General features: G+C 50.1%; 1 protein-coding gene across 6 annotated transcripts in view; it reads left to right on the top strand.

The window, feature by feature from the left end:
* The window catches only part of NISCH (nischarin), a 44355-nt gene that overhangs the window by 4913 nt on the left and 25566 nt on the right, over positions 1-13876 (top strand). For all 6 annotated transcript variants that reach the window (XR_009009517.1, XM_057554921.1, XM_007174741.2 and 3 more), the window contains exons 4-11: positions 6780-6828; positions 7833-7996; positions 8426-8521; positions 9825-9920; positions 11135-11287; positions 12067-12135; positions 12645-12830; positions 12985-13113. Coding sequence is in view for 5 of the 6 variants with exons in the window: in XM_057554921.1 (XP_057410904.1) it covers positions 6780-6828; positions 7833-7996; positions 8426-8521; positions 9825-9920; positions 11135-11287; positions 12067-12135; positions 12645-12830; positions 12985-13113 (942 nt within the window). In the remaining variant the exon portion in view is untranslated. The remainder of the gene's footprint in view (positions 1-6779; positions 6829-7832; positions 7997-8425; positions 8522-9824; positions 9921-11134; positions 11288-12066; positions 12136-12644; positions 12831-12984; positions 13114-13876) is intronic.

Below are 13876 nucleotides of genomic sequence, written 5' to 3'. Positions count from 1 at the left end.
TTTTGCGTTTTCTTTCCTTATGTGAAAAGAAATGTCCATTCCTTATGCGAGTCTTTCAAATAAACTTAACTGGTTAGTATTTTAAGAAATGCTGTACTTTAAGAAAGCCTTGTTTGGCTATTTAGGTTTAAAACTTGATAAGCAGCCCTTTGAAAGTATAATTCATTGCTTAAGACCTGGGCCTTTCGCAGTGGTTGAGAATCTGCCTGCCAATGCAGGGGACACGGGTTCGAGCCCTGGTCTGGGAAGATCCCACATGCCGCGGAGCAGCTGGGCCCGTGAGCCACAATTACTGAGCTTGCGCGTCTGGAGCCTGTGCTCCGAAACAAGAGAGGCCGCGATAGTGAGAGGCCAGCGCACCGCGATGAAGGGTGGTCCCCGCTTGCCACAACTTGAGAAAGCCCTCACACAGAAACGAAGACACAACACAGCCATAAATAAATAAATAAATAAATAAAATTAAAAGAAAAAAGACCTGGGCCTTTGAGGAGGTCTCCTGGATACCTCTGAGCATGGAAAGGCCTGGACTGCTCTTTTGAGATAGGTTTGCCTGAGATAGGCCTGGGACCTGCCCCACATCTGTGGTTCTGGTTTGAGGCATGCTCTACTGCTTGGAGCAGTTCGAACATATTTGAAATAACTGTTATCGAAAGGGCCACGTGGTTATATAAATCCAAGGTTGTAAAAAGTGATTGACCCATCATTAAACTGAATCAAGGTTTCTCAGCTGTGGCACTGTTGACATTTTGGGCTGGACGATTGTTGTGGCAGCTCCTCTGTGCATTGTTGAGCAGCATCTCTGGCCTCTGCCCACTAGATGCCAGTAGCGTCCCTTCCCCCCACCCACCAAGTTGTAACAACCAAAAATGTCTCCACTCATTGGCAAATACTGCCTGAGGGGCAAATTGCACCTGATTGAGAATCACTAGATCTTCAAATGACTTTGAACAAACAGGGTCCAAAAGATTTGTCAGCCTTTTTTATAGGCTGGAAGCCCTTAGGGAGTGTTTCTGATAACCTTTGCCCCATCAGTGTCCGCTCTGAAATTGTTCCCAATGTGCTCCACCTCTTGTGGGGCTGACAGTGGACAGGGTGGACCCAGGGAACCCTGTTTGTTTGAGGTGTGGATTTAAAAATTTGAGATATAATTCACATACCATAAAATTCACTCTTTTTTTTTTTTTAATTATTTATTTATTTTTGGCTGTGCTGGGTCTTCGTTGCTGCCCGCAGGCTTTCTCTAGTTGCAGCTAGCAGGGGCTACTCTTAGTTGCGGTGCGCGGGCTTCTTATTGCAGTGGCTTCTCTTGTTGCGGAGCACGGGCTCTAGGTGCGCGGGCTTCAGTAGTCGTGGCTCGCGGGCTCTAGAGCGCAGGCTCAGTAGTTGTGGCGCACGGGCTTAGTTGCTCCACAGCATGTGGGATCTTCCCGGACCAGGGCTCGAACCCATGTCCCTTGCATTGGCAGGCAGATTCTTAACCACTGTGCCATCAGGGAAGTCCCTAAAATTCACTCTTGCAAAGTGTTCAAGTCCCTGGTTCTTAGTATATTAACAAAGTTGTGCATCTGTCACTACTATCTAATTGTAGAACATTCATCACCCCAAAAAGAAACCATGTACCCATCAGCTATCGCTAACGTACTTTCGTAATGTATGGATTTGCATATTTTGGACGTTTCATATAAATGGAATCATACAATATGTGACTTTGTGACTGGCTTCTTTCACTTAGCATAGTGTTCTCAAGGTCCATTCATATTTTAGCATAAATCAGTACATCAGTCCTTTTATGGCTGAGTAATATTCTATTGCTTGGAGACACCACATTTTGTCCATTTATCAGTTAATGGACATTTAGCTGGTTTCTACTTTTTAGCTTTTGTGAATAAGGCTGCTATGAACATTCATGTATGCTTTTGTATAGACCTATATTTTTATTTTTCTTGGGTATATACTAAGAGTAGAATTGTTGGGTTATATGGTAACTGTTTAACTGTTTGAGGAACTGCCAAATTTTCTTCTGTAGCGGCTGCACCATTTTACATTTCCACCAGCAATGTGTAGGTTCTTATGTCCCCACACCCTTGCCAACACTTGTTACTGTCCACTTTTTTGGTAGCCATCCTCATGGGTGTAAAGTATCTCATGGTGGTTTTGATTTGCATTTGGCTAATAACTAATAATATTGAGCTTCTTTTCATATGCTTATTGGTTATTTGCATATCTCCTTTGGAGAAATGTATTTAAAGTCTTTGCACTTCAAAAAATTAGGTTATTTTTGTTGTTAAGTTGTAGGAGTTCTTTACATATTCTGGATATTAGACCCTTATCAGAAATATGATATGCAAATATTTCCTCTCATTGTGTGGTTTGTCTTCATTTTCCTGATAGTATTCTTTGAAACACAAAAGTTTTAGATTTTGATGAAGTTTATCCATTTTTCCCCTCTGGTCGCTTGTGTTTTTGGTATCAAATCTAAGAAACCATTGCCTAATCCAGGGTCCCAGAGAGTTACAACTGTGTTTTTCTTCTAAGAGTTTTATAGTTTTAGCTCTTGTATTTAGATCTTTTAACCATTTGGAGTGAATTTTTGTACATGCTGTGAGGTTGGGGTGTGGTGTGAGGTTGGTAGTGTGAATTTTAAGGTCAAGGAAGGAAAGCACCACTTCTCTCCCCAGCCAACTGAGATAGGGTGTCCAGAGGCCAGGGCAGACCTGTGTTGCAGTGAGAGGGCACACCTCAGCCCTGGCCTACTGCTGGGCTCTCTCCCTCCAGATAACTCTGCCCTAGTGTTCCTGCACCCTCAGGGACAGACCTCATCCCAGAACCCCTAGAGCAGAGGGCTTCAAATTCAGTAAAGTGGAATCCCACGCAGAATTTCAGCACACACCGCTTTGGGGCAGGATGTCTGACAGGCAGGCAGAGTTGAGTTTGTCTCCCAGCCCTGCTGCTTCCTGACAGTTTATTCCAAGGCAGTCTTTTTAACCCCTGTGTCCCAGTTCCTCTTGTGAGCTGGAGAGTGATGATCCCGGGCTCTTGAGGATTGCAGGAGACCGTGCGGTGAAGGTGAAGGACCGAGAAGAGCGATGGGCCCGTGGCAGGGGCTCACTGGGTCCCAGCCAGTGCCAGCTCTCCTCGTTAGGAAAGGCACTCACTTCTTGTCACCAGTGGTATTTGTATCATTTTTTTACTTTAAAACCAGTTGGCTAGAACAAAGCCACTTTTTGAAATTTGAAATCAGGAGATAGGATAGAACTGTTACCATCTTTTTTTTTTTATAAATTTATTTATTTATTTATGACTGTGTTGGGTCTTCGTTTCTGTGCGAGGGCTTTCTCTAGTTGCGGCAAGCGGGGTCCACTCTTCATCGCAGTGCGCGGGCCTCTCACTATTGCGGCCTCTCTTGTTGCGGAGCACAGGCTCCAGACGCGCAGGCTCAGTAGTTGTGGCTCACGGGCCCAGTTGCTCCACGGCATGTGGGATCCCCCCGGACCGGGACACGAACCCGTGTCCCCTGCATCGGCAGGCGGACTCCCAACCACTGCGCCACCAGGGAAGCCCGAACTGTTACCATCTTAAAGGCAGCCTTTGGTGATTTGTTATAGTTGCAAAATACAGAGGCTGTAAGTGATAGCAGATATCTTTGCAACTTAGTTACAGTCTTGGAACTCTCCTCAGCCAAAGCTTAGGCTTGAATCTATCCATCGGGAATTTTTATGCACCTAATGTACCTGACTTCTGCTAGCGTGCCTCACAGGCGTGAAATAAATTATACAAGGACTCCCAGCCCTTAGTGTGTGTGTGTTAACCACACAACGATGTGTAATTGAGTCCCCTGTTAATGTCCCACTGACACGCACTCTGTGCTCGAGCCTGTGTCAGGCAGGAGTGTCGGGCTGGCCTGGGGTTATTCATTGAGTAGGGTCTGCGCTCCCGGGGGCAGTGGGTTGTGGGGTTCTGCATGCACAGACATGCTCAGTCAGAGCAGTAGTTGCCAAGCACCAGCCTACTAGTCCATGGTGCGTTTGTGTGCAGCTCACACCGCTGCCCAAGGCTGCAAACCAGCATGTGACCTGGCAGGTGGCTGATTGATTGGTCTGTAACACGTTTGGAGGTGGGTATTTTAGTTTTTAAACATAGCTAATTTTTTTTAATTGAAAAAAATTTTGAAGTATAAAGAATGTCTGTTTTTTTTTTTTTTTTTTTTTAATGCATTTCAGTTCAGACATTTGTGGGACCCTGAAGCACTTCAAGTCCCTTCAGCAGGATTGGGTGGGGTGTGGGTGGGGTTACCTGTTCCCACAGGTGACCTCTGAGCAGAATCTACAGGAGCTTAGACTGGGGCCCACTGTCCCCCCTACCCCATTTCCTCCTGGCAAGGGGCTGCTCACCTTTGCACACAAGGCCACAGTTCAGTCAGAGCACCCTGAGGAGGCAGAAGAGACCTGTGCTCTAGATTTGCGGGCTGAGGCATTTCTTTGTTCCTCTTTGATTCAGGGTCTCCCAAGGTGAAGAAGATCAGCCTGGGAAACTAAGTAGATCGTTTTGCCACAGGGCACACTTCCTGTGGCCCAAGAGCAGGGAAAGAAATTGTTACATAGTCTGCTTTTTAGATTGTTCAGAAGTGGAAACATGCTCTTTGCTTAGCATGAGCCCTTGGCTCTCACTGTCTCTCGGCTTTCTGTGTCTTCTGGAAATTCCAGCCCTATCTCCTTAGCAGGGCTGGTGTTGACGGCAGCTGCCCAGAGAAGTGTAACTTTGAGGGTGAAGGTTGTTGGGCACTAAGGGTGGACAGGGAACCCTTTTCCCACGGGAGACCTTCTAGGAGCCCAGTGTCAATAAGGGGCTGGAGAGGCTGGGCAGCTGCTCTTGGGTATTGGAGGTGGGTGAGGATCAGGCCTCTGGGAGCCGCTCAGGAATCTGTATCTTTTAAGGCTGTCCAGGCGTTCTGACTACAGGCAGGATGGGGCAGTGCTGATCTGAAGACAGGGCTTGGTTCTCAAAGGTGTAGGTAGAGAAATGAGCCTTTGGGTCGTTCCTAGGTCTTACTGATCTTCGGTTCTTCACAGCAGCCAAGGAAAACGTAACTGAGTTGTTGTGAGAGAGTGAAGTTGAACTTCGGAGTGAACTGATGCCCTCTCCTCTCACTGGCTGGAGCCTCTCTTGCTCAGAGCCTGCTCTGCCCCTCTGGTGGCCCTTTTACATTTGACCCTGTGTCTTGCCAGACTCTGAGCCCCTTAATGCTGGAGCTGTGTTTGCTCATTTTTCTCCCTTTGGCTTTTTGTTCATGTGTGAGAATAAGGGGAAGTTATTCTCATATTATATATAAACTGAATTTCAAGCAGATGAAATAAACATTTTATTTTTAACAAATACCTTAAAATACTAAAAGGAGAAATTAGGGGAGTGTTTTATAATCTTGAGGTGGGGGAAGAGGTCCCAGAAATGACAAAGAAAAAGAATCACAGGTTTAAAAACATGAACTTGACAAACCTCTCTCTGTTGGGAGAAACAGGGTGAGTGTAGGTAAAAGGCATACACAGACAGGAAGAAGATATTTGCAGCACATAAACAACCTGTAAAGTATCCTCTGTGTATAAAAGGTAAGGAAGAGATGAGCAACTGAGAGAAAAACAGGAAAAGGACACCGTGTCTCATGCAACGTGGTACCTTTTGAGTCTGGTAAACACGTGAATTGCTTGTCCTGGTGGCAGAGGTGTTCCTGTGAGTTACAAAGGCGATTTTGCAGCCTCCATCTGGACCTGTTTATGAAAGTCCGTTTGGCTGCCATCTGTCAATTAGTTACAGTTCTTACCTGCAGGATGTGGGGCTGCGGGCCCCAGGGCCCTGCCAACCCCACGGCTACACCACTGAAATGCTGAGGCAATTGGTTGTGAACAGAGAGGATTCAAGACCAAGTTCTTGGGAGTGGGGCTTTGCTAGTTTCTAGCCATGTAAAATTGAGAACTACAGCACCTGGCCATCTCAGTTTGCTTACCTGTGAAACAGGATTCAAAATAAGGGCCTCCTGGCCTAGGGCGTTGGGAGGACTGAGCAAGCCACTGGGTGGGGAGTGCTCAGGCCATTGCCCGGTGTGAATTAGCACCCCAGCATGTTAGCTGTTTACTATGACTGAAGGCTTGTCCTTGTCGTGTCTCCTTTATCCCATCACTCTAAAAGGAAATCCTTTCCTGCCTCTTTCTCATGACCCTGGGCTGAGTGGTGCTGTTGCAGGGCTTGAAGGGATGGGCACAGGAAGAGAGCGGGTGCTTGCTCTTTCCTAAGATACCTGTGGGACATGAGTGTCGATAGAAATGGTCGCTCTCAGGCAGGGTTAGCTCTGGGAGGCCCTTTTTCCCAGCAGGGTGATGGGAGCCCCTCTTCGAGAAGAAACAGGACTGTCTCTCTACCATGCCTCTCCTAGGAATGTCCCAGGGCCAGTCTGGGGAGCTGCTGGTTTCCCAGCCCGCTCTTGACATGGCCAAGCTTTGCAGCCTCCCGGGCCTGGTGTTCTCAGCCAGTGCCTGAGTGGCCTTGGAGTTGCAGTGTTAGTCTATTCGGTTCTCCTTTGGAGGAGACATTTCAAATATCCCTTTAGCTGGAAATATTGTTTACCTTTCTGAGCTCCTTGATTCATTTTAGTTTATTCTCTCCATTTTGTTTTACTTTCTGGAGAGCTAGCATTGCAACAGCAGAGGGGGTAGATAGCAGGGAATGTGCAACTCCCAGTGACTGGGAGCAGGTGGATTTCCTGACTGTGGGTTTTGTTTTCTCTGCAGGAGATTAATGGCATCACTGCAGCACTGGCTGAGGAGCTCTTTGAAAAAGGTATATGGCCAGGGGTCCTTAAAATACTGGGTGCAACTTGCCCAGCCCTGTTAGGCAGCCAGGGGCCCTGGGTGGCACAGTTGCTCTGTGCCAAGTGAGTCCTAACCAGGGCCCACCTCCCTGGGGTTGCCCAAATCCCTGGACCTGGTCCACAGCCAGGCCTGCCCACCTACCTGTTCTGCAGGTCTGAGGAGCTGTATTCTTCACCTTAGGACCCCCGGGTCCTTGTGTCAGGGGCTAATCTCAGGCTCAGGAGCTATTCCAGGGCCTTATGGTGGAGTTCTGGAAGGTGGGTGGCATGCTGCCCTTTGCACTGGGTCTGTCCTTACCTAAAAAGATTCCGATGGCAAACAGAAGCTGACTTAGGTTCGCGGCCCTGCCAGAGAGCACAGTAATGATAGCTAAGATGTAAAGAGTGCTTGTGGTCTAGCCTTGTGTTTGTATCTTAACTGCCTCCCCCCAGGAGGGCCAGAGAAGGACATTGAGGATAAGAGGCCCAGTTACCTGCCTGAAGGCAGGTAGCATGGTTGGAAGGAGCAAAACGAGGACCAAATGCCAGTCTGTCTGGCTTGGCTCAGAACCCCCTCCTGCTCTCAGGCCCTGTACTGTGCTGGCACCTTAGGCCTCACCTAACCTTGAGATGTCTGCATCTTGGAGGTGGCAGCGTGGGCCCGATGCCCACAGTGCTGCCTGCATCAGCTTTCTCCTGGCCCAGTGCCTCAGATTTTAACTCATCCTCACCTCAGGGAGGTTCCCCAGCTGCAAATTTCCGTGGCCCTTCCCTCCTTTGTAATCACGTGTCCTGGGTCTCCCCTGCGTGCAGTCAGCTCAGGAGGGGGGCCGCTCCTGCATTCTCAGGACCATGGCTTCCTCCTGACTCGGTGCATCTAATGGGTGCTGACCAAGTGCTTGTCCACTGTTGGCCAGGTGTGCCGGTGCCCTGGCCGCACAATGGGGATGGGGCTGGGGCTCAGTGCTCACCCCACGGGCTATGGCTGTTGCAGGAGAACAGCTCCTGGGGGCCGGCGAGGTCTTTGCCATCAGGCCCCTGCAGCTGTACGCGGTCACCGAGCAGCTGCAGCAGGGAAAGCCCACGTGCGCCAGTGGGGATGCCAAGACTGACCTGGGGCACATCCTGGACTTCACCTGTCGCCTTAAGTACCTTAAGGTAAAGATGGGGCAGCTTGGTCAGGGAGAGCTACTCAGTCGTGGGCACGCACCTCCTAGCCTGGGCGGGGGGGGGGGGGTGTGGTGTGTGTGTGTGTGTGTGTGTGTGTGTGTGTGTGTGTGTGGACTCCGTGGGCCCTGAGGGGAGGAAGGCTGCATTTGGTGATCTTCGCACTGTGCTTTCGGCTCTGAGCACCAGGGGGCAGTCATGAACCAATGGCCCCTCGCTTTAAACCTTGCCCTTAGCCTGCTTTGTTGACCGTGGAAGTGGTGAGTGGGAGTACATGCCCAGCCTGACTCTCACAGCCAGGCGAAGCTTCGAGTGCGGTTTGGTAGTTGCTGTAGCACCGCCCTGTGAACATGGATGGGATGTGGTTGTTACAGCAGCATCTCTAATTCAAGCCATTTATTTGGTTGTTTTTGGCTGTAGGTGTCTGGCACAGAAGGACCTTTTGGGACCAGCAACATTCAGGAGCAGCTCCTGCCTTTTGATCTGTCAATATTCAAGTCTCTTCATCAGGTGGAGGTAAGGCCCAGGGCCCCTGGAATGCAGGCGGGGCTGAGCCCTGTGCAGGATGGTCTTGCATTCTGACCATCCTATCTTTGGCTAGCGAGTGTTCCCAGTGTTAGGCGTCTGAATTTAATTGTAAGGCACTGTTGCTTTTCTGTTTGTCAGTATGTGGCAGATTCCATTTAGGTAAGTCAGGCCCATATGAAGGCGGAGAAAGAGGGGCTTCTGTTACTCTTGGCTGGTCTGCATGTCCCCACCCCTGCAGCATTTGGACAGGATGGAGCACCAGTGCCCAGCTCCTTCTGGGCTTCCTCATTGTGCGAGTTGAGGTGCTGGGAAGCCATCCTGAGGGTCAGGCAGAGCCAATTCCAAGTCTTTGTCTCCCAAGGCAGATCAGCAGATGGTTTGGAGGGTCCTCTGCTCTCTGGCATGCCTACACCTAACAAGAAATACTTTGCATTACTCACTGCTAAACTCCTGGGTTCACAATGCCAATTTTGTTAACCACTTTTTAAATAAATGAGAGGAGACTCAGTAATGAATAATAAAAAATTTCTCATCTCAGCAATGAGAAATCAGTGCTTTTGTGTTCAGCCCTTTGCCCCATGTCTGATGTTCACTCCTTGATGGAATCTTCTCAACCATGTGAAGTGGGAACTTGTATTCCCATTTTACAGTTGAGGAAACCGAGGCTTAGGGAGGTAAGGAAGTTTGGCCAGGATCACACAGTTAACGAGGGGGAAGCTGGGATCTGAGTTCAGCTGTGTCTGACTCTGCGATGTGCTGGAATTGTCTCAGAGACCTTGAGGGCCACTCCCTTGATGAGCATTTGTGCCTCGACCAGCACAGGTGAGTGGGGCTGGGAAGTGAGAGGAGTGCCTGGCTGAGCAGGCTGAGGCTCCGCCGGATGGGGTGTGTAGCACTTGGGCAGGTGGCTTGAGGGAGGGTGCTTTGGCCTGTACCCCTCCCTCCTCCTGCAGGGCCACTGAGGCCAGTGAAGTGAAGCCAGTGAAGTCATCGGCTCTCCAGCTCTGGTGTCCCTGCCCCTCACTTTGTGTTTAGCTGCCAAGCCCCAAGCAGCCCTTCAGAGAAAATGGAGTTCATGGTTCATTGTCTCATAAGCTACTTCAGAGAATGTTTAATTAGCACTAAAAATTGGGGAAAGGAGAGACTTAGTGTTTAAGTCGCCGCCTGCCTCGAAGGATTCGGGGTCACTGATGGTTGTGCTCCTTTTGTGTGTGGGTGATGAACACCCACTTCCCGGGACTTCTGGTGGAGCAGTGATGCCGTTTCTGAGACGTAGCTGTTCTTGTTCCAGATAAGTCACTGTGATGCCCAGCGCATCCGGGGGCTGGTCGCATCCAAGCCCACCTTGGCCACGATGAGTGTCCGCTTCTCAGCAACTTCCATGAAGGTAAGCGCAACCTGTGACCGCCCAGGGTGCTGTTTGAGGGGCAGGGTCCTGCACTGTGGTCTCCCCACGGAGGATCATGCGGACTCTGCTGCCGTCTGTCAGGAACCAGAAGCCAGACTTTCCCCTGGGCAGCCACTCACTCATGTGGGGCCTCCCAGTGCTCGACAGTCCCTGGGACGCTTCAGTCCAAAATCAACACTGTTAAATGAGAGATTTTAAGGAACTGGGTAACCCCTCCCCATGGAAAAAGCCACTGTTTTTTTAATAACCAAATTGTTTAGCAGCGGCGAGTGTCAGAACATTTATTAGGTGGACTGATAGAAATGTTTCTCTAAACATAGAAAGCCTCGGTGTGGCACTTGTTCATATCTTGTTCTCAGTGGACTTGAGTAGACAGGCCAAGTTGTGTATGCTGGGCCCTGTTGTTTGTATGTGAGTGACACAAATAGGCAAAGTGAGAGTGTAAGAGATCTCTCTCTTTATGGGTTGCATCTTAGTAATGTTAAAATTCTTCTAGAAAGAAACATTGCGGCACTTTTAGAACTTAGAGTGTCTGATCAAGATTTGGGTTTGGTGAAAAGTCTTTGTCTTGAGGCTACTGGCTGAAAGAAGGAGGCTTGTGTCAGGCAGCCTTGCCCCTCTGGGAGGCACTCCCTGCTGCCTGGCTCAAGGAGCCCAAGATGATCCATTGAAAGAGGAGAGGAGAGGTCTTATCAAAGGGCATCAGAAATCGAAAGGAGGAGGCCTGCCTGCCTCCCTCCCCTTGGATGGTGCCCCTGTGCTCCGTGCTGCTCCCCTGTCTCAGGACTGCTGGATTTTACCTTGTGAAGTAATGGTTAAAGGGCCTACTGTCCACCACGGGGACCGCAGTGCCAGCTTGTAAAGCACAGTTGCCTGGAAACACTGCAAGTTCTGACCTTCAGTCTCTGAGATTTAAGCCAGAAAAGGCATCACCGTATAACTAGGCTCTTGGGAGCTGGAAAAGCATTTGCTCAAGTAGGGCCAGAACATATTCCAAGTGGCTGTTATGTTTCTGAACTCCAGTTATTTCACAATCATTTCAAGGCATATGAACCAAAAGCCCCATTTTAATGCAAGTTCACTTCCACATACTAAATATGCTCCAGCCCTTCCTGAAATTTTGCAATGATTGTGTTCCCAGTCAGTGTTGCATGAGGGCCCACGTGTGGTGCTCACCAGATGTTCTTACACAGGAAGTCCTTGTTCCTGAAGCCTCAGAATTTGATGAGTGGGAGCCAGCAGGCGCAGCCCTGGAGGGCACTGTGACTGCCGTCATCCCCACGTGGCAGGCGCTGACCGCTCTGGACTTGAGCCACAACAGCATCTCTGAGATCGATGAGTCTGTGGTACGCTCTCCATGGCCTGACCAGACCCTGGGTTGGGTATTTAACCTGGCTTTTTCTAGAAAGACCACCGAAAACCTGTACCCAGTGCTCTGTGCATTGCCTGCAATTTTTAAGTTAATTTCAAAATGGGGTTATTTAAACGAGGTGAGGAGTGCTTAGAACCAAATGAAGTGTATTAATTGCATGTACATTTGATAGAACAGAAACACAATAAGTGGTGAAATTTATTCCCAAGGAGTGTAGCAGAAAAATCAGTCTATAGGTTCCAGGGACTTCCCTGCTGGTCCAGTCGTTAAGACTGTGCACTTCCACTGCAGGGAGCATGGGTTTGATCCCTGGTCAGGGAACTAAGATCCCGCATGCCACGTGGCACGGCCAAAAAAAAGAAAGGTTCCAGATGTGCCCTTGTAAGAGTGACATCCAGATGGTACTTGGGCAGTAGGACTGTGATTCCTGTACTTGTGCCTCTCAGTGGGTGTGGGTAGAGTTGAAGGACACACCTTCTGTCTGCAACCTTGCCATTTGTCAGTTTTACAAGCCAAGTGTTCCGTAAAAACAGTGGGTCATGCTCAGTACTGGAGTCCCTGTGTTATGTGTTCCTGAGGACGTGCTGCTGGGTGGGCACTGGGAGGTGTCACGTCAGGGGCCCTGCACAGATGGCCAGCCCAGGAGTCCGTGGTCAGGAGGAAGCCTCCCAGGTTGTCTGTCCACCATGTCCAGGGGCCATGTGGGGTCCAGCTTCCTAGGATAACGTCATGTGTTATCTTTTCTTTCACAAGAAACTGATTCCAAAGATTGAGTTCCTGGACCTGAGTCACAATGGAGTGCTGGTCGTGGACAATCTGCAGGTAATTTGTGTCTTTGGAGACCATCATTGCCTGCAGGCTTCTCACAAGGTCCCATTCTCCTGAGATGCAGCCTTGGGAGTTTGGCCATGCTCTGGGGTTTCTCTCATGGGCACTCGAAAGGTGTCTGGGTGCACCAGAGGTTTATAAAGGCAGGGGCTGCTGCCCTTCCCTCTGGGTCCCAATGATGCACTGAGCGTTTGTTGCTCTAGTTCCCCAAAATTAGAAAAGATGTGTAAATACAAATAGAGCGTGATGAAGATGATGTGCCGCCATTGTGAAGACGGAACAGCCTCATTTCCAAAGCCCGTGCCTACCCTGTGGGCCGTGCTGCCCCTGCGCGGGATGCAGCTGGGCTGTAACCTGTGCAGGGAAGAGGGAGTTCCCTTCGGAATAACTGTCAGAGGAACTGGTCGTTTTAGGTCGGAAGGCCCATCACACCCTTAATGTCAGTCCCCTTTCTTTGGAGCCTTGACCTTAACCACTTTACTCTGTTCTCAATGCTGCCTCAGCACCTGTACAACCTCGTGCACCTGGACCTGTCCTACAACAAGCTGTCCTTCTTGGAAGGGGTTCACACCAAACTGGGGAACATCAAGACCCTGAACCTGGCAGGCAATCTCCTGGGGAGTCTGAGTGGCCTGCACAAGCTCTACTCCCTGGTCAACCTGGATCTTAGCGATAACAGAATCGAACAGGTGAGCCGTGCCCCAGAAGGGTCTTGGGGTTCTGGAGTGGCTGTGCCTTGGCGTTGATCACTTTAGCGAGAATGGTGGGCTTCCTTTCTTTGACTGTCAAGTGAGCGGTTACCTTGCTGAAGTGTTAAAGAAGGGACGCGGGAATGCCTTGCAGATGGAGGAGGTCAGGAGCATCGGCAGCCTCCCGTGTCTGGAGCACGTGGCTCTGCTGAACAACCCTCTGAGCATCATCCCTGACTACCGGACCAAGGTGCTGGCTCAGTTCGGAGAGCGGGCCTCAGAGGTAAGCTGCTCGGGGAGGGGTCAGCTGGAGGTGACATCCGCTTACGTATACTTGCCTGCTTCAGAAGGACGTCCTGACCCTGAGGGGCCTTTCAGATCTGGGAAGTCTGCTGCCTCCCCAGGAAAAGGTTCCCTCATGCATCTCCTCTTGGGGGCCACCGGCTGCCGTGCTTCCTCAGTGGGCTTCCCCTTGCCTCCGTCAGAGCTTCAGGTCGGGGTGCTCCCCAGGAACCAATAGGCACAGCCTGAGTGTGGAGGGACTGACTGTCTTCAACTTGTTAAAAAGTAATGTTTATTGTAGACAAGGGTCAGGAATAAGATGTCTGAAATAATTATATTTCCTGGACAACCTCTGGCCATAAAGTCTGACCATAAACCTGAAGGGTTTGCCCACCTTGGCCAGCGTCACCCAGCCCAGTATCTGCTGTCTGCCAAGTGGCCGCCTGCTGCCCCGCCAGCCCAACAGGTCTGCCTCCAGTTTCACCTGTCTCCTCAGCCTCAAGCAGGCTCCCTCCACTCTCCCCAAATCCCAGGCTGGAAGATACCTGGGAGTCTGTTTGCATCCTCCCCCCGACCCCACCCTGCAATCTCTTTTCAGCCCCAAGTGCGCCTTTCTCCACACTGTCACCAAGACAACATTCACAAGATGTCACCTCCTCCCCTCCCTGGCTCCCAGGCCCTTGGGACGTTCCCTTATTTGACCACACTGCTGCTCCCCACTGCCTGCCGGCCCACAGCTCCCTCCTGCACTTGCAGGTGGGGTC

Source organism: Balaenoptera acutorostrata, chromosome 10 (assembly GCF_949987535.1).
Source record: "Balaenoptera acutorostrata chromosome 10, mBalAcu1.1, whole genome shotgun sequence".
NCBI classification, from domain to species: domain Eukaryota; kingdom Metazoa; phylum Chordata; class Mammalia; order Artiodactyla; family Balaenopteridae; genus Balaenoptera; species Balaenoptera acutorostrata.
Note: the sequence above shows the minus strand (reverse complement) of the source record. Positions and strands in the feature narration are given on the sequence as shown.